Source organism: Saccopteryx leptura, chromosome 3 (assembly GCF_036850995.1).
Source record: "Saccopteryx leptura isolate mSacLep1 chromosome 3, mSacLep1_pri_phased_curated, whole genome shotgun sequence".
NCBI classification, from domain to species: domain Eukaryota; kingdom Metazoa; phylum Chordata; class Mammalia; order Chiroptera; family Emballonuridae; genus Saccopteryx; species Saccopteryx leptura.
This window is the reverse complement of record NC_089505.1, coordinates 323075603-323096899: the sequence shown is the minus strand read 5'-3', so window position 1 is coordinate 323096899 and position 21297 is coordinate 323075603. Positions and strand designations below refer to the sequence as shown.

Sequence of the window (21297 nt, the reverse complement as noted above, 5' to 3'; positions counted from 1 at the left end):
TATTGTGGTGTCTTTATGTGAAAGATGTACTCAGTGGTGCTGCCCTCCAGGCCACCTGAGTTCCTTGCTCTAAGAATGCTTCTTGATGGTGGTATTCACCCTCCTGTTGTATGTGAGTATTGAATGCAATTGGTATTTCATGGGTGCAGTTAATACTTTAATCTGGCTGGCTCTAAGAGTCAACCTTGGTTATGTATATTAGACACTGTGCAGTATCTGTCCTGTTAGGGGTATTTATTCTCTGCAATGTCCGGTGCCTACCGGGCTCCTCTTTTGGGTGTACTGCTTGTGTAACTAGCTGAGTAGTATTGGTGCTGTTTTCCACCCACTTTGTGTTGCATTGATTCTGTGTGCTCTTCAGTTGGCATCAGCTGTTATTTATTACCTCTCATAGACTACCTGTCTGGAGCTACTTCCCTGTTTGCTGCTACTGCCCTGTTTGCTATTTGTGTTTTCTGTGCCTCGGTAGTGTGGGCAGGGCCAGCCTATAGATCAGGATTGGCTTCCTCCTGCTTAGAGATGACAGCAATTCTGTAATAGCACAAAGTTTTATAAGATTTTTCTGTGCTGTTTAGCTGCTCTACCTCCTCTTGCAGCTGTCTGTTTTTTCTATAGAGTCTTCTATAAAAATACTGTAGTGTAGGCTCACATTGGCCTCATCCCACCAACCCCTCTACAGATTGCATGCTTGGTGTGTTAGGGCAACTGAGGTTGGAAATACAACATTAGTGGGACCACCTAACTTAGAAGTCTCTTGGTCAGGAACTCAGTACAGGGAAAAGAGCCCCTACTTTAGAACCTAATTCCTCAGACACTTCTGGATACCCACTTCTGTTTCTCCCAGCAAAGTGAAGAGCAGGTTTAGATTGGGTAGGGACTATTTTTCCCTTTGCAGTTCTTCTAGCTGGAGAGCCCCTGGCCTCAGAAAGGAAGACTGAAAGTGTCCTCCTCTGGAGCTGACTGTGCCCCTCCAGGAAGTGCTAAGCTCCTCTACTAGACCCAACAATAGGCTCCAGGGTACCCACACCTTGAATGTCCATGTTATAAACCTCTCTCCCAACCCCCTGTGGAACCTTGCCCCATAGAGAAGGTTGTCCCGGGCCCTGACTGGCCAACTGCACAGGTCTACCCTGTCTAATGTGCATGTGCCACTGTACTGGTACTGATCAGAGAAGGAAGAATTCACCTCATCTGGGCCCAGTGTCCTATGAGTCCTCCCTTAGGACACGACATTAACAAGAGTTATTAGGTTTTGTACCAATGCTCTTCACAGCCAGCCACTGAATATGCTGACCCTGGGTCTCCCTGTAAAGAATCTGACACAAATCAGTGGAAGAAACTGCCCATGACTAACCATCAGCAATATTTTTGGAGCTATGTTGGGGTCCAGCCACGACAAGTCTATACCAGGGTCCTCGAACGGGAAAAGGTATGGAATAGAAATAAATGATAGGGACTTAAAGATACACACACACACACACACACACACACACACACACACACACACACACACACATACACACGGGTTCAGGAGGACACCACAGCAAACAGTCTCTACTGTTTCTTAGCCGTAACGTCCGCACTCCCAGAAGCACATCCACTTTTATTCATAGAGCAAAATGTGGTCCATCAGCAATTCAATTAAGTTTCCAAGGCAACTTAAAGACAATCCCCACCATACCATTCAAATCTACTTTATTCTAATGAGAAACTAGCTTCCAGCCTCCTCCAGAGAACATGGGTGAAACAAATGAGAATCAGGTGTAGCTCTTTGTTAACTAGGCAAATGAGGTGGGGTTTGGGCCCAGCACCTCTGTCCAGATTGCAAAAATATCATGTTTATTTATTCAGTCCCCAACATATCCCCCTTTTTATTTTTATTTTTTTTAAAACTTCAATTTGTGTGCTACGATTCATACTTATCTGAATTCCCATGTTCTGATTTGGAAGCAGATTGGAAAACTATAAAATAAACAACAAAATTGAAATAACCAATGCTAACAGATACTATAACAAGTATTCTTATACTATTAAGTAATTAAAGCTTATTAGATTATCAAGCAAAGTCTTAACTAATGCAACAGGATCTATAATAAAATTCTTACAGTCTTAAATGTTCTTAACATGTTAATGTAAATTCACCAAGTCCATGTTGACACCATCATCACTTCGTATCATTTGTAAATGTAACCCAACTGCACTTCAGTCTGAGAATTGTCCCAAGGAGCAGGAATCACACACATTCAGGAAAAGTCCACAAGGCACTGGAGTTGTGGTCACATTTCCATACTTTGCAGCTAGAGTCCAAGTCTCAATGACCACTGCTTCTAGCTGATAACGATTGAGATAGACTGGTAAAGCCATCTGCAGCATGTATGGAGATGGAGCTTCCATTTTAGAGATGAACCCAGGGTGCCTTTCCCTGGAGCTCTGCAACCATAGTGTGGTGAAGAGAACCTTGGGATACACTGTGCTGGGTGGCAATGGTAAATTCGTCTAAATTAGGAGCAGGTCCGAGCCTAAAATAGGCATGGGGCATTAAGGCAGGAGGAATAAAGGAAACACTATATATTAAACAAAGCCACAGAAAATAAAGACTATCAACACCCACAGAGATCTTTGAGGGATGAATAAAAATCCAAATATTTAGGCAAGGCATAGTAAGTGGCCCTTGTGTCCACATGAAACGAGATCAGTTTATCTGCTACTTGGAAGAAGTACCCTAGGCCCATCCACAGTGACAAGAGATGGGGCTGACAGCCCTGGGCACCTTTAGCCTTCAGTGGCAAGTTCCAGTAGGCTGGGCAAGGTTAGGTCACAGGTGGCTGGAGCAGGGCAGGAAGAGACTGAACCTTCTTTTAGGGCTGCTTACCTTCCAGTGTCCCTTTTTCCCACAGCAAACGTATGGCCCTGGTGGGTGCAGAGAAGCCTAGCAGGCTTTAGCTCAATGACCTTCCTTTCCACTCTTGAAGCAGGGCCATGATGAGTCCTGTGAGGCTCCTTTGGGGCATTGGAACCTTTAAGGGTGTACGTCAAGAGCTGGTATTTTGCCTGATCTCTTTTGGGCTTTGTCTGCCTTTTCTTTTCCTCTTGGTCATTACAGACCTTAAAAGTCATGCTCAGAAGATCTCGTTAGGGGTTTGGAGGGTCCACATCCACCTATATAAACTTTTTCTGTGTATTTGTAACTATTTAGAAAAAGACAAAACAGCGTTACTAGCTGGATCAAATAAAAGAGGATAAAGTTTGCAAAAGAAAGAGGTTTGGCGTCTCCTGTACATCAGCATTCAAAAAAAATTTTTCAAAGTAAATAGAATTCTTAGTTCCAGGACAACAGGCAATTCAGAGTAAAAAAGAAAAATTACATCTTTGTTAAGCAAATCTACCCTGCTTCAAGCTTTGCAGCTGCAGCAACTTTAGCTTGGAATAGTTTGGCTAAATTAGGAAGTCTTTAGGATCTACATTTCATTTTATCCAAATTTCAATGAGCATGCTTTACTTGTTCCATTTAAATTTTTTAAATTTGTAGGGATGATATTTTATTTTTACAATATTAGAACCAGCATTTTCAATTTTTTTGCATGCATAAACTTAATTCAGACACATTTAGAGATTATACAAAGACTTCACATATAATTACATAAATCAAGAGTGAAACCCGGGATTTTAGAGATTAGAATGTGGCCTGCTTGATCTTATATAGGGCGATTTTAATAGCAGTGTTGTAAGGATAAATACTAAACAGAAATCTCTCTTGAAAAATCTCAAGTTGGCCATATGAGATTTTTATTTAGGCATATCCAAACAGGCTCCCCCTTCGCCTTCTTTCCAGGCATGGAACAGGAAAGAAATAAAATGATCTAATAATACAACTTTAAGAAGCATCCCAGTCTTCTAATTATTCTCAACCCAAAAGGGATGAAAGCATAGTAAAATAAGTCTTATACAATTGTTTTTGTAAAGTAAGTCTCTCATTCAGAATCATGGTGTCTCACCAATCATTCAGGAATCCATCGAGGAGCTTCAGCAGACCTAAGAAAAACACACACATATCCTCAGCCCCATAAGAGAATAGGGTCTGGCCCTTGACAGATTCCTGTGAGTGGGTCCCTCCATCGCACTTCAGGGAAGGCTTTTCTGGTAGGATTCCAGAGTTTCTCGGCTGCTGAAATACCCTGTACATCAGTATTTAAAAAATTTAAAGTGAAAAAAGCATGAGAAAGATTTGCAGGAGTTCAAGGGTATAATTCCTGGGGGTTTATTTTTCTAATTGATTTTTAAGTGTTTGATGTACATGCTCTACAATGCCTTGACCCTGGGAATTGTAAGGAATTCCCGTCTTTAGTTCAATTCTAAAAGTCTGACAAAATATAGTAAATGCTTTTCCTACATATGCAGGAGCATTGTCAGTTTTAATAATTTTAGGAAGTCCACTAATAGAAAATGCATACAAATAATGAGCTATAACATGCTTAGAAGCCTCTCCTGTTCTGGCAGAGGCTACTATAAATCCAGAATAAGTATTCACTATAACGTGGACAGAGGACTGTTTGCTAGATGAAGGTCCTAATAATTTCTGGAAATCGTTTAAAGGTTTCAAATGATCTGTTCTGATTTCTAATTTTGTGGACCAATTTGTTGACCCTCAATAATTTGCCCTAAATAAGAGAAAGACAAAGATTGTTGTACCTTTTCAGGAGCCATATAAAGTCCTGATTCTTTCAAAGAATGTTTTAGTTCTTGCAAAATAGTCAGCACAGTATCTTCATCTGGATGAGCAATAAGAATATCATCCATATAATGAATTATGTATGCCTTAGGGTGCTGCCTTCATACTGGAGAGATAGCTTGAGCAACATGTTTTTGGCACAAGGTAGGACTGTTAGCCATACCTTGAGGCAAAAGTCTCCACTGGTATCATTCCAGGGGAACCTGGAAATCAAGTGAAGGAACACTGAATGCAAAAATGTTTGCAATCATGAGGGCTTAAAGGAATAGTGAAAAAGCAATCCTTCAAGTCAGTAACTACAAGGTGATAATTCCATGGAATGGCAGTAGGAGAAGGGAGTCCTAGCTGGAGAGGACCCATAATTTCCATAGTCTTATTTATTGCTCTCAAATCTTATAATAGCCTCCAGTTTCCTGATTTCTTTTTAATAAGAAATATAGGTGTATTTCATGGGCTATTAGAAGGTTCAATGTGCCCAAGCTGTAGCTACTCTTGTACCAATGGAGCAGCTGCCTTACGTTTCTCCTGAGAAAGAGGCCATTGGTCTACCCACACAGGATTATCTGATTTCCAAGTAATTGGGTCTGCACAATGCATTATTGGGGTAGCAGGAGCTACTAAGGCCCCTATGTTAAATTTTGATACCCTAATCTACTTCTTCTGGTATTAGATGTCACTTCTACAGGGGTGAGAATTCCCTGTTGTTCTTTCCCTAATCCCTTTGTGGGCAAAAATCCCTGATCAAGCATTTGCACACCGACTAAGCTATTAGGACTGATAGGCTATGCTCCCATATTTTTCAAAACATCTCTACTCCACAAATTAACTGGCAATCTAGGGAGCACATAAGGCTGAAAAAAATCCAGAATGACCTTCTTTATCTTCCCATTTTAAAAAACTAGAGCTTTGTTGAGGGGATTTACTCTGCTCTATACCTTGTAATTCTGTGACTGCTGCATGAGTGGGCCAGGAAGGAGACCAGTGTAACTTAGCAATAACAGATACATCAGCTCCAGTATCTAAAAGTCCTTTAAATTTATGCCCTTGTATTGTTAATTCCATTTCAGGACGTTCATGACCTATTTTTTGAAACCAGTAGGCAGCATCAGTGGAGCCAAATCCTCGATTCTCTCGGGGTTCCTTTTGCAGGGCTTGGCCTTGTCTTAAAGATGGTAAAAGGATTAATTGAGCAATTTTCATATCAGGGGAGATAGTGACTATATTCTTCAGAGTGTGAACCATTACTTTAATTTCCTCTGTATAATCTGAATCTATTACTCCAGGGAGAACAAAAAATTCTCTTATAGTTAAATTACTTTTGCCTAATAAGAGTCCTACTGTGTTACTGGGAAGTGGCCCAAAAATTCCAGTGGGTATAGCTTGAGGTCCTGTTTCTGGAGTTAATACAAATTGAGAGGTAGGACTGAGGTCCAGTCCTGCACTGCCTGCTGTTGCCCAGATTAGTAGGGCAATATTTGGCCTGCTGGAATCATATGCTGAGGAAACACCTACATTACCCCTATTGTTTGATGGGGCCGAGGAGGGCTCCACTGTCCGTTTCCCTGGCCTTTGGTAGTATATTTACATTTACACTAAGAGGGAAATGCTTCTTGCCACCGCCTATTGAGGTCTGCCCCGCCCATCAGGTCCAGCCCTGGCTTGCGCTTTTAAGAGGGGACTATAGTGGGCCCGCGCTGGCAGCCACTCAGGCGCAAGGCTGCAGTAGCCTCTGCAGCTTCTCTGAATCCTTTGCACTTCAGCATTATATCTAGACTTACACTCGTTTGCCCAGTGTTTCCCTCTCCTACAATGTGGGCAGAGGTCCGGAGCCTTAAGGGCTGGCTGTCCATGAGGGAGAGGCCAAGACTGATACCCGGGGGGGGGGGGGGGGTAGGGCAGTTTCTAGCAAAATGTCCTACACCCCCAATTGGAAACAATATCCACGGGCAAAAGTACTTCCTTGACTTTCCTTCCTTTGCTTGTTCTGCCTTTTATCAAAGTATCGTCCTGGAAATCTCACCTTAACATCTGTGGCAAAAGCAAAACCTTGCATGTATGAAGTCCTAACATCAGCGCACATTCTGATATAGTCCTCTATATCTCCCTTCTTGCGGTGAGGCCGAAGTGCAGCCTGACAAGCCAAATTAGCATTTTCATACGCTAATTGCTTTATCAAAATCTTTCCTACATTTTTATCCTCTACTATTCTTTCGACTGCTTGAATTAGCCATGAAACAAATCTTTGATAATGCTCATCAGGACCTTGCCTAATTTTTCCAAATTCTTCCGTTTTGGCCCCTGAAGTAGGCAGGCATTTCCATGCCTTTGTGGCTATCTGATTAATTATATTATAAATAGTTAGTTGATACTCTAATTGATTTGCCATATGAGCATATTGTCCTTCTCCACTTAACATATCTACAGTAAAAACAACCTCCTCTTGCTGATTTTTCTCATCCTGCTCCATGGCCTTTTCATAAAATCTGATTTCCACAGCAAATAATCACCCCCTGAGAGACAGGCACGAGCAATCATCTTCCAGTCATATGGCAGTAGAGCCTTTGCACTGATAGTATCTAATAAGCCTAGTGTAAAAGGGGCAGTAGGCTCATACTGAGCACAAGCAAGTTTAAGTTCTTTCAGAGTTTTAAAAGGTACAGGTTCATGCTCTCTCACTAGTTTCCCCTTATTGTTCTGTCTTTCTACAACAGGAAAACAGGTAAAGCCATTTATTGTTTCCCCTATATTTCGAGCTTGTTCTATAGATTGTTGGAATGAGGATTTCCCAGATTTTGAGCTATAGACTGTGGAATTAGCCTGATAAGGGTGCAGAGGAGCAGAGGATTAAATGCAGGAAGGAGCCAAGGGCGGTGGAGGTCCTGCGGTCAAGGCAGCCATAGCCGCTGCAAAGTTTTATCCCCCTAGTCATCCTTAGACTCCAAGTTGTTTCCACATTCACATCTCTCCACTCTGGCTCCCCTGATACTCTTTCTCCTATGGAAACATTTCTATGAAAAGGTCTCTTATTTTTGAGCCTAGCACTCCCATATTTATTTTCTCCAGAATTATTTCTTATAATTTCTCACCAAACTCTACTTAAAAGCTTAACTCTTTAAAAGCTTTATACTTACTTTGTATGCACACTTCTGAAGGATTCCATTACCTCTCCTCTTTCCCTTTTTTGATGACCACACATATGGGCGCCAATTGTTGCAGTCCAGCCACTACGAGTCTATTATGGGGTCTTTAAACTGGAAGAGGTATGGAATTGAAATAAATGATAAACAGGGACTTAAAGATATAAATATATAGGCCCTGGCTGGTTGGCTCAGTGGTAGAGTGTTGGCCTGGCGTGCAGGAGTCCCAGGTTCGATTCCCGGCCAGGGCACACAGGAGAAGTGCCCATCTGCTTCTCCACCTCTCCCCCTCTCCTTCCTCTCTGTCTCTCTCTTCCCTTCCCACAGCTAAGGCTCCACTGGAGCAAAGTTTGCCCGGGCACTGAGGATGGCTCTGTGGCCTCTGCCTCAGGTGCTAGAATGGCTCTGATTGCGGCAGAGTGATGCCCCAAGATGGGCAGAGCATTACCCTCTGGTGGGCATGCCAGGTGGACCCCGGTTGGGCACATGCAGGAGTCTGTCTGACTGCCTCCCCGTTTCCAGCTTTGGAAAAATGTGTGGGGGGGAAATATATATATATATATGGGTTCAGGAGGACACTACGGTGAACAGTCTCTACTGTTCCCTAGCCATAACGCCTGTGCTCCCAGAAGCACATCCACTTTTATTCGTAGAGCAAAATGTGGTCCATCAGCAATTCAATTAAGTTTCCAAGGCAACTTAAAGACAATCCCCACCATACCATCCAAATCTACTTTATACTAATAAGAAACTAGCTTCCAGCCTCCTTCGAAGAACATGGTTGAGACAAATTAGAATCAAGTATAGCTCTTAGTAAACTAGGCAAATGAGGTGGGGTTTGGGCTCAGCACCTTTGTCCAGATTGCAAAAATACCCTGTTTATTTATTCAGTCCCCAACAGAACTACAAACAAACCAGAAGTTTTGTCTGCCTCTGCTGTGCCTGGGTGCACATGGAAATACCAAGCTGCACACCTCGGCAGGCTTTTACCCACACTGACTCTGGTCAGCCAAAGGCCAAGGTTCCCAGAGAGCCACCTCCTGCTGCCTCTGTTTACTGGTGGTTTGATAGGTTTAGCCACTGAAAAAAAAGCCTCTTGTAGAGTCTAGAGCTTGGAGCAATTCAAGGATTAGGAAGAGTAGTTGGTGTTGCTCCCATCTCTCAGCCCCAGGTATCAGTCAGTCTGTCCAGACTTTTTTTACAGACCTCAGAAAGGTTTGGCCACCAAAAGTCCAGTGGGTGTGGCCTCTAAAAACCAGAGATGTGGTTTGCTCATCCAGATATGTTCTAGTGAATCTTCCATGAGGTGAAGCATCCTAATCTCAACAGAGTGAAAGGAAATTTCTGACTTCAATGCCAGAAACTGAGTCATTGAAGTACCTTCTGCTTCCTGGCTGACTTCTCAGAATGGCCCAATCTCCATAGGGTGGGGCAGAAGGGATTCCTGAGTGTGAAGCATTTTCTTTCCCCCAGTCTGATGCCACACGGAGGGGACTGCACCACTCAAGAAAGATACGCAACTGCAGTATTGGAGAATGACTTTGCGCAGATAATTTGGTGACCATCCCCCACAGTGTATGTATCTCCTTGGGCCACTAACTTTACACTTTCCTCATAAAAATCTAGTCCTTTCAGCCCTCCCACTGTTGGGGCCCTGGATAAGTGGCTATAAAGAGGTTTTCTGTGTGGGCCTTTTAAGACAGAGCCTACATCTCTGAGAGCTCCTGTCTCTTTCTCAAAGACAGAACTCTCACCTCCTTTTACCACCAACTGCTATGTGGCACTTCTTCTAGGTTCAGGACCCTCACCTCTCAGGAAAAACTGCCCCACAGTGAGAGTTTCTCTGGACCCTAAGCCACCACTCACTACTGAGCAGGTCAGCCCTTTTCACATCTCTGCCCTTTCTGCCAGTCTCTATGTGGCTTCTGTGACTCGATGGTTATAGACTCCGCTTCATTTAGTTCAAAGTTGGTTTTTCAGAATGATTGTTCTTAAATTTAGTTGTAATTCAATTTGGTCCTGGGAGGTGGCATTTGGAACATCCGCTAGGAATTTGCCGTCCACTTGGAATACCCCTTTATTCTTAATTATAATGTTTACTAAGATCTAAAAATTACTAGACATTTGAACACTATAGACATTTGAACATTATTTTAGGTTAAATCTCTAGAAATTCAGAAATAATAAAAATTTTGTTTTTGTTTTTTTAAATACATAACCAGATATACAGTTTTTTGGCTCTTCATTTTTTTTTTTTTTTTTTTTTTTTTTTAGTAAGAGGAGGGGAGGTAGAGAGACAGACTCCCGCATATATGCCCCAACCAGGATCCACTCAGCAAGCCCAACAGGGGGCAATTCTCTGTCCATCTTAGGCCATAGTTTTATTACTCAGCAACCAAGCCATTTTTTTTGTGCCTGAGGATAAAGCCATGAGGTCCTCAGTGCCCAAGTCCAGCTCGCTTGAATCAGTCAAACCATGGCTACAGGAAGGAAAGAGAGAGAGAGAGAGAGAGTGAAGGGGGTGGGGCAGAGAAGCAGATATATATATATATATATATATATATATATATATATATATATATATATGGGAGTGTGTGTGTGTGTGTGTGTGTGTGTGTGTGTGTGGAGAGAGAGAGAGAGTATATTTTACAAATTAAAATGCAGAAAAGATGATGAAATTACTAAATGCATGATATACATCCTCAATAATGTCACATTACCTTTGTTGAGCTGTATGTCCTCAATAATCTTAATTCCCATTTCTTAATCCACGTATTTTTAGCCTTTTCAGCAGTATTCTGTATCACCTATGGTAATAATTTAAGCTGAGAAACAATATTTCTAAATTACTCAGAATGTTTTTTTTGCTTTCTTTCTTTAAATTTTAAATTATATTTTATATTTTATTTCTCTGTTGATTTATCTACTACTTTAAATGGGATTGAGTTCTATATCCTATTTTTAGTTAGATAATATCTGCTGTTACACTTGATTTACTATGCAGCTCAGTCAAGTTTATCTCTCTAACCATTTCTATCTCTTGCCTTGAAAGCTTAGCCCTTATAACTCCATGTGTAATCCATAGGTGTGAATGTATACACCCTTACTTAGATCACAGAAGGGCAGTAAACTTCCTCACCCTGCCCCTTCTGCAGATTTCTCTGCAAACCAGAATGTTGCAGACCCTGAGAAAAGATACATTTGATGAGAAGCGGGAGAAGAAATTTATCTGCTGTGATGAACTCCTCATAGTCAACAAAGAAACCAAATTTTATAAATAATAAGAGCCTAGCAACTATTTGATGACAGAAGCTTCTCACATACTTTGTACACTAGGAAGAAACTCAGACTAAACTGTCAGGCTTCTTTCACTATGCCTCACTTGTTTATGCCATTTGACCCAATTATTACAGCAAAAACCTGGTTTTACCATTTTACAATGGACTGAGACCTGCTTGTCCAATCAGAACTGCACAATGTTGATACCTCATTACATAAAATGGACCTAATTAGCTATTTGGGTGGAACCTTCATCATTAAAGCTGGACTGCCTTTTATCTCAATGGAACACAGTTTAGGTAGCTACCTGAATTAGTGTCTTCCAGGCTATAACTCTTTTTTCTTTTCTCCTATAAATGCTCTGTATTCTTTATTATAATCTAAATTTAATTTTGGTTTGCAATGTGAAAGGAGACACACAAGGTCCAGAGTATTTTCTAACCTATTTTAAGAAAGCCTTTAAAATAAAGTTTCATCTCAGTCTCTTGCTCTATAATACATATATAAGTCAAATATATTTTTTCTTAAAATATCTAAAGCCCTTCCATAAAAAAATGGTTTATTTATCTAGTGTTCACACATAATCCCTATCTTAACATGGGTTGTAAAGAATGTTATTTTATTTATGTTTAGTGTTATTGTTTTATCTGTAAAGCAACCTATTTAAAATCATTCCTTAAAGTCTTATTTAACTTTTTTTTTCAGGCAGAATTAAGGACTTTGAGGAAATAATTTACTGAACTTAACAATATGTTAAGAAGGATAAGTCCAATCCTTAATATAAAATCCTAGGTAGCTATTGTCTATTATTGTCAGTGAGCAGCAATAATTATCTTCTTCTCTTGAAACCTAAATCTCCTTTGGTTTTTATGATATCATGGTAAGGTAGTAACTATGAGTTGTCTCACTGCTCTGGTTGCCACTGAAGAAGTATGTGTGTTTATGTGTTTTTTATGTGTGTGAGATTACTAATGTGTGCTTAAAGTATGCCCTCTTTTCATCAATTAAAAACAATTCTCTAGGTTTAGGTGAGAAGAAGGGATGAACTGGAAGAGCAAACAGGATTTTTGGGGCAATGAAAATGAAATGTATGATATTACAGTGGTGTATACATGTCATTATACAGTTGTATAAACTCATACATTGTACAATAAAAAAAGTGAATCCTTAAATAATCTGTGGACTCTGGTTGATAATAGTCTGTCAGTATCAGTTCATCAAGTGTAACATGTGTCCCCTTTACTAGAGGAAGCTCTTCATATATGAGGGCAAGAATCTATGGGAAATGTCTGTACTTTCTTCTCAATTTTGCTGTGAACTTAAATTTTCTCTATAAAAATACATATATATGTGTGTGTACATATAACTAACCAACAGTTTCCCAGGGAAAAATTTAAAACTGTGCACAGCAACAGAGGAAGAAAAATATATATATAAAACAATCCCCATCTCTGAGTATTCTTTACTGTATCCTAAGTGGCAGATAACTAAATTCCTCTTAAAATCTCACATAAGATAGAATGACTTCTAAGTGGAAGGAGAAAAGGGAAAAATTACAATATGAGTTTAGAAAGTTTTCCTTTTAACTGGTAAATGGAACTTAAGAGTATTCAGTTCATGAACTAATTTGTTAGGTGTGTTGAGTTTTAATAGAGTAAATTAATAAATGTATCTTTAATTTCATTTTTCTTTTCCATTATTACTGATTTTTATTATTTACCAGTTGCTGATACTTTGCTCACATATTCATTCAAGGCAATAACTGTGCTAATAATATGTATTAGCACATTGTCTGGTTATAATGCACAGCATTTTTTTAATATTTTATTTTATTTATTCATTTTTAGAGAGGAGAGAGAGAGAGAGAGGGAGACAGAGAGGGAGAGAGAGAGAAGGGGGAGGAGCTGGAAGCATCAACTCCCATATGTGCCTTGACCAGGCAAGCCCAGGGTTTCGAACCGGCGACCTCAGCATTTCCAGGTCGATGCTTTATTCACTGCGCCACCACAGATCAGGCCTATAATGCATAGCATTTTATGTGCATTTTAAAATGTGAATAGAAATGAAAAAGACAACTGAATATATGGATACAGATTTCTGATTTTGCATGAAGATGACATTTATCATTATTCATGACATAAAAGTTATATTTTTAAATCAGGCAGTATCAGGTAGATGAAATATGCACTTAAAGCATACTAGGAAAACAAAAAACACACTATTTCTATTCTGTTATTTGAAAAGATGCATTAATTTTAAAACAATCAAGAATTTGAAATTGTTTTCACTCAAAATGATACTTATAATTTATCTTTAATTGAAAACAAACCAAAATTATCTCTCCAGAGTAAGATTTTAAACTCTTTTTAAAGTTTTTATTGTTCTCAATTATACTTGAATGAAGTTTCATGATTAAAGTACAAGTGTTTTTTTGCATACAAAGTAGTTACCTATTTTCTGTTTCTGAAGCAATCACATTTAACTTATGTATGTCTAATTTATTCTTTTGTGTGTGTGACAGAGACAGAGAGAGAAACAGAAAAAGGGACAGATAGGGACAGAGAGACATGAAGGGAGAGATGAGAATTATCAATTCTTTGTTGTGGCACCTTAGTTGTTCATTGATTGCTTTCTCATACATGCCTTGACCGGGGAAATACAGCAGAGTGAGTGACCCCTTGCTCAAGCCAGTGACCTTGGGCTTCAAGCCAGTGATCTTTGGGCTCAAATCATGACCATGATATCATGTCTATGATTTCATGTTCAAGCCTGCGACCCTGCGCTCAAGCTGGTGAGCTCGCACTCAAGCCTACGCTCAAGCCAGCAACCTCTGGTTTCAAACCTGAGTCCTCTACATCCCACGCCGACATTCTATCCACTGTTCCACCACCTGGTCAAGCTCTAATTTATTCTTATATTTACACGTAAAATACTGATGTTATTTTTTTTATCATTTAACTCCAGATATTTGCTATTGTATTGTATACTTACTATAAAACAGGAGTGTTTATTTATTATATCCTACTCTTCCATGTGTTTCACTGAGTCACAAGCTTCCAATAAAATTAAATAATGATAATAATATTAATATTAAATGTAACTACAAAATATAAGCCAAGTTTATAAGTTCATATTAAGACAATAATTAAATTAAAAAAAGTAAAGCCTGACTAGGCAGTGGTGCACTGGATAGAGCATTGGACTGGGACTCAGAGGACCCAGGTTCAAAACCCTGAGGTCACTGGCTTGAACGTGGGCTCATCTGGCTTTAGTGGAGACTCACCAGCCTGAGCGAGGGGTTGATGGCTTGAGCATGGGATCATAGACATGACCCCAAAGTCACTGGCTTGAGCCCAAAGGTCGCTGACTTGAGCAAAGGGTCACTAGCTTTGCTATAGCCCTCTAGTCAAGGCACATATGAGAAAGCAATCACTGAACAACTAAGGAGCTGCAATGAAGAATTGATACTTCTCATCTCTCTTTTTTCCTGTCTGTCTGTCCCTATCTGTCCTTCTGTCTGACTCTCTCTCTGTCTATGTCAAAAAAATAAAAAATAAAAAAAAAGGTAGTGGCCCTGGCCAGTGGCTCAGTAGATAGAGCATCAGCCCAGCATATGGATATCCTGGGTTCGATTCCCAGTCAGGACACATAGAAGAAGTGACCATCTGTTTCCTCTACCCCTCAACTCCTCCTTCTCTCCCTATTCCCCTGTCACAGGTAGTGGCTTGATTGGTTTGAACATAGGCTCTGGGCACTGAGGATGTCTCCATTGTTTTGAGCACATTAGCATCAGGAGCTAAAAATAGTTGGGTACTCAATTATTGGCTCCAGATGAGGTTGCAGGGTGGATCCCAGTCAGGTCACATGCTGGAGTCTGTCTCACTATCTCCCCTCCTCTCACTTAAAAAAAAATAGAGTTTCTTAAACCTATATAAAATTAAGAGATAATTGATATCCTCACAATATAATGTCTAGTGTAAGGCCATGACATAGCACATCCTTCCATTTATTTAATATCAATATTGTATTTGTTTATTAATATTAAATCAATACAATTGATCTTTGCATATTAACTTTCTATCTATTCGATTTCTTACTAAACTTGCCTACTAACTTACACATTAATGTCTTAGGTAATCATGCCTATAGTTTTTTTTTTTAAATAATTTTATTTTTTTAATGGGGCGACATCAATAAATCAGGATACATATATTCAAAGATAACAAGTCCAGGTTATCTTGTCGTTAAATTATGTTGCATACCCATCACCCAAAGTCAGATTGTCCTCTGTCACCTTCTATCTAGTTTTCTTTGTGCCCCTTCCCCTCCCCCTTTCCCTCTCCCTTTCCCCCCTCCCCCTGTAACCACCACATTCTTATTAATGTCTCTTAGTTTCACTTTTATGTCCCACCTACATATGGAATAATGCAGTTCCTGGTTTTTTCTGATTTACTTATTTCACTTCGTATAATGTTATCAAGATCCCACCATTTTGCTGTAAATGATCCAATGTCATTATTTCTTATGGCTGAGTAGTATTCCATAGTGTATATGTGCCACATCTTCTTTATCCAGTCATCTATTGATGGGCTTTTTGGTTGTTTCCATGTCCTGGCCACTGTGAACAATGCTGCAATGAACATGGGGCTGCATGTGTCTTTACATATCAATGTTTCTGAGTTTTTGGGGTATATACCCAGTAGAGGGATTGCTGGGTCATAAGGTAGTTCTATTTTCAGTTTTTTGAGGAACCACCATATTTTCTTCCATAATGGTTGTACTACTTTACATTCCCACCAACAGTGGATGAAGGTTCCTTTTTCTCCACAGCCTCTCCAACATTTGCTATTACCTGTCTTGTTAATAATAGCTAATCTAACAGGTGTGAGGTGGTATCTCATTGCAGTTTTGATTTGCATTTCTCTAATAACTAATGAAGATGAGCATCTTTTCATATATCTGTTGGCCATTTGTATTTCTTCCTGGGAGAACTGTCTGTTCATGTCTTCTTCCCATTTTTTACATGCCTATAGTTTTCTAAGGATTTTCTATGTTCAAATAATGTCACCTCTAAACAATGACAGTTTAACTTCTTTTAATTAATATAAATTTTCTTACACTTTTTGTTCTTTTGAAGTTACACTTGAAGAAAGACTAAGAAAAAATATAGTGAATATTTTTGCCTATTTTTGATCTGAGAAATGTTTTAATAATTCATCATTAACAATAATTTAAAATGTTTTATATATATAATTAATAATATAAATACTTCTTGTTATACAGTTTTCTGAATTTTTATTAGATAAATTTTATCAAATTCTTTGCATCTATTACATTGATTATATATACATTTAATATTAAACACTTCTTACCATTAATATAATAAAATATTTTGCTTTTTATGCATGTATGTCTGCATTGTATTTGTTGTTAAGATAGAATTAATTTTATTATTCTCTCCTCAAGTTTATTGATTTTGTCCTCTGTATTTTTACTCTATTATTGAACCAATCCAGCATGTATTTTTAAATTTATATTATTGTATCTTTTAATTCTATAATTTTCATTAGGTGTTTTTATGTCATTTATATTTATTTGTTAAAATTTTATAATTTTTTATGTGGTTCAAGAGAATTTGTAGTTTCTGTTGACACATTTTTATTAAGGTGGTTTTAAAATCCTTGTCAGTTCTATTTTTAATTATTTTCAACTATATTACCCAGCTATCTCTCTACTGGGTGTCTGCCCAAGAAACTCAAAAACATTAGTACGTAAAGACACATGCACCACCATGTGTATCACAGCATTATTCACAGTGGCAAAGACATGGAAACAACCTAAGTGTCCTTTGGTAGAGGATTAGATAAAGAAGATGTGGTACATATATACAATGGGATACTACTCAGCTATAAGAAAAGATGACATAGTGACGTTTACAACAACCTGGAATTATCTTGAAAACATTATACTAAGTGAAATACATAAATCAGAAAAAGCTAAAATCTGTATGATTTGATACATAGCTGGGATATAAAACTGAGATTCATAGACATAGATATAAGTAAAGTAGTTGCCAGGGGGAGGGGATTGTGGGGGAGAGGAGAGAGGAGTAAAAAGGGACAAATATGTGATGATAGAAAATTATTTGACTTTGGATGATGAGTATACAACATAATCAACAGTTCAAATGCTATAGAAATGTTTACCTTAACCTATGTACTCTTATTGATCAATGTCACCTTGTTCAATTTAACTTTCTAAGTAAAATTTAAGGAAAAGTCTTTGTCAGATAATTAGCATGTGACTTATCTAGTTGGTGTTAGTTTTTTTTGTCATTAAATTTATCATTTTCATGGTTTTTGGAGTGATATGCTACTTTATTTTTATTTTTTATAATCTGGGCCATTTTGTTGATCTTAAAACTATGTTTTTTATTTAATATTTTTTGTCTTTAACAGAAATTTATTCTCTTGAGCACACATGTACTAACTTAATTCTATGGCTGCGGTGCCATTGCCAATATAATTCTTAGATGCTCTTTGTTGCTACTTTTTTACTTACCTTGTGTCCTTAGGGTTTCTACTGTTCCCTGCTGGTGCTCTTTGAGGAAGTCAAGAGCTCTCCATAGTGCCACTAGCTAGATACATGGATGTTTTACTTAGCAGTGGGTAGATGATTCCTCTATCAGTTAGAAACATTTGAAACATCTTTCTTCTGTCCTGATCCTCCTGTCCTGGGATTCCTAATAAATTTTTTTAATTCTACCTTTCAGAGTTCTTTTTTAGTTTTCTCCTGCATTTTCCCCATTGCTTATAATTGTACTTATTAGGGAGGAAAAAGAAAAAATTAATCTATGTCATCTTGTGACCAGAAATTGTTATGATAACCAATTCTTTAATAACTTAAAGTTGAGCATCTTTTCTACATGTTTTATAGCAAGTTATGTTCCCATGTCTAATAAATGCTATTTCACTAACTATTCTCAATTGTCTAAGTTTATGTGAGATTTTAAAAGTAATAAATATACTTGTATCTTTTCCAGGTATGCTTATTTTAAATCAGTTTTCAGCTTTTTGTATTTCTTTAATATTCTTTGCACTTCTCTTGGAATAATTTTCTGAGAAATTGACATTATTTTAACTGCTAGAAATTGAGACCTATTATTTTCATGATTCAGAAAATGTTGAGAGTTACTGATTATAATAGTCTTCATTACTTTTCTAAGATTTTAGAGAAAGAAAAGTGAAATGTGCAAGGGCATAAAAAATAATACCTATTTTTTTGCAGAGGGTTTGGGTAAATTGTGGAATTTTATTTAAATAATATTAGTACTCTTGACAACATCTGCAATGTCATTTATTTGTATATCTCAACATGTATAATATATGCTCAAAATATATTGAATTAAAAATAGTTTAAGCACTACATTATTTGTAAACTTTATGATTCATCATATTTCCCTAATATAAACTCAATAAAATCTCAATAAATATGAATGGAAGATGATAATATTGTGAGTGAACAGGAGATTACAAAATGGTAAAAACAGGAAGAATATAGATGACTGTATTTCTGCAATGTTAGATAATTTATTCCCTCTGTCTTTCAAAAAAATATTTTGGTCCACTAGGAAAAAAATAAAAGGTGGAAAAGACAACAAATCATTAAAAGGTTTTTGCAATCATAAAAATTTTATTAACATGTTGATAATAGTATTATTTTCTCATTTTTAACTTTAGGTTCAAGTTCTTCGGAATGCTGGAGAAGAAGTGACCCTAACGGTATCTTTTTTAAAAAGAGCACCTGCTTTCCTCAAACTTCCACTAAATGAAGATTGTGCATGTAAGCATTTATAAAGAATAGGTAAAATGCTCACATCATTGCATTTACTTTTTAAATATTATTTCTTAATATTAATTAAAAATTCATTTTTAAAATTCAGATTTCTGTGTGGATACAAATATTTTTGTTACAAATGATTCTATTAATCATTATGCAAAGAGTACAGGTGTTATTTTTATTGCAGAATGTATTCATTACACTTACAGTTATTTCCAATCTTTAATTGGAGAAGCTATATTTTAAAAATAAGTATCATATGAAATATATACATTGTGTATCTCTATTAAGTATTATTAACAATATTTAATTAACATTTTTTTAACTACAGAATGATAGATGCTTATTTGGCTACTGAACTTGTTGAACAAGCATTTACACTTAAGCTGTCTAGATGAAAATATGGAGATTGAAAGCACTAATCTATGTAAAAATGTATTGATTTTCATAAGAGTTTGTTTAAAATCTCTGTATTATTTGCATGCTAAGAAATAAAATATATTTTCTAATATTTTTGCTAAAATTATAGAAGAAAATATATTTTTAATTCAGGCATAAATAACATGTAGTGAATAGTTAGAATGGTTCTATACCACATCCTTTAAATCACAGAATGGTTCTTCTGTGCCTCTTTCCAGTTAATAATATCACCAGAAACAACCATTGATTTTTTTAACTTCTCATCATATATTATATTTAAAACTTATAAAACAGAATCATACTGCATTTACTCTTTTATGCCTGACTTCTTCTTCCATTATATGCAATCACTTGTTATGTATTTCAGTAGTTTTTTTTAATCTATATTGCTGTGTAATTTTCTATTATGTGAATATAGTAAAGTTTGACAATGCAATCTCCTGTTTATAAACAACAGTTATTTCCAGTATGTGGCTATTGTAAATTAAACTGCTATTATCACTCTTGTACAGACATTGGAACTCTTACAATTTTATGTCACAATTATAAGTATCTAGAAGTAAAATTTTTGAGTCAGAGAAGAAATTTGTAATTAACTTGTTAACAAATTACTAAATATAGTTTTTAAATATGCAGATATTTAAAAACCTCTCACTTTCTATTCCTACGGTGTATAAGAGTTCTGGTTGCTCCATATTTATTACAATAGTTGATGGTCAGAGACTATTTTAGCTATAATATTGAGTGTGTAATGGTATCTTATTGTAGTTTTTTTCAAATTTTCTAATTTAAATTTTTTATTTATTGATTGCTTTTAGTGAGAGAGGAAGAGAGAGAGAGAGAGAGAGAGAGAGAGAGAGAGGAACATTGATCCATTCCTGTATGTTTCCTGACTGAGATTGAACCCAGCAACCTCTGTGCTTCAGGACTGAACTATACTACCAGGCCTCTATTTATTTATTTTTAGTGAGAGAGACAGACAGACAGAGACAGAGAAAGTCACAGATACAGATAGGGACAGACAGAGAGGAAGGGAGAGAGACCAGAAACATCAATTCTTTGTTGTGACACCTTAGTTGTTCATTGATTGCTTTCTCATATGTACCTTGGCTGGGGGAATACAGCAGAGCACGTGACCCTTTGCTCAAGCCAGAGACCTTGGGCTTCAAGCCTGGGATCTTAAGCTTCAAGCCAGCTACCCTTGGGCTCAAGCCAGCGACCATGGAGTCATGTCTATGATCCCATGCTCAAGCCAGTGACCCTGTGCTCAAGCTGGTGAGCCCGTGCTCAAGCCTGTCACCTCAGAATTTGAAACCTGGGTCCTCTGCATCCCAGGACAATACTCTATCTATTGTGCCCCCACTACATCAGGCCAGAGCTTTTATTTTAAAAAAAAAAAAGTTTTTTTCTTTATTGATGTTAGATAGAAAGGAGAGAGAAAGGGGGGAGGAGCATGAAGCATAACTCATATGTACCCTGACCAGGCAAGCCCAAGGTTTTGAACTGGAGAACTTACAATTCCAGATGATGTTTTATCCACTGCACCACCAGAGGTTAGGCTTATTGTAGTTTGAAGTTATGTTTATCAGAAGATTAGCTTCTTATCCTGTGCCATTTGTTTAGTAATGTGTCTGTTCAAGTATTTTGCCCATCTTTCTATTGTTATGTTTTTATATTATTGTAGTACAGGAGCTTTAAAAATATAATATTCATATAACAAACCTTTGTTAGCTATATGTGTTATATTTTCATTCTACTTGTGAATAACTATATTTTTTACCTAAAGTTATCCTAAGTTTACAGTTTTTAACTTTGATAGTATAATTTATGATTTATGTCATTTTTGTGGCATATTTTTTTCTTTATCTTCAAAAAAAAAAATAACAGCCTGAC

General features: G+C 37.4%; 1 protein-coding gene across 4 annotated transcripts in view; it reads left to right on the top strand.

Annotated features, from left to right (window-relative positions):
* Nucleotides 1-21297, top strand: part of SNTG1 (syntrophin gamma 1) — a 587020-nt gene that overhangs the window by 344117 nt on the left and 221606 nt on the right. For all 4 annotated transcript variants that reach the window (XM_066379071.1, XM_066379069.1, XM_066379070.1 and 1 more), the window contains one exon: nucleotides 18885-18987. In XM_066379071.1, coding sequence (XP_066235168.1) covers nucleotides 18885-18987 — 103 coding nt within the window. The remainder of the gene's footprint in view (nucleotides 1-18884; nucleotides 18988-21297) is intronic.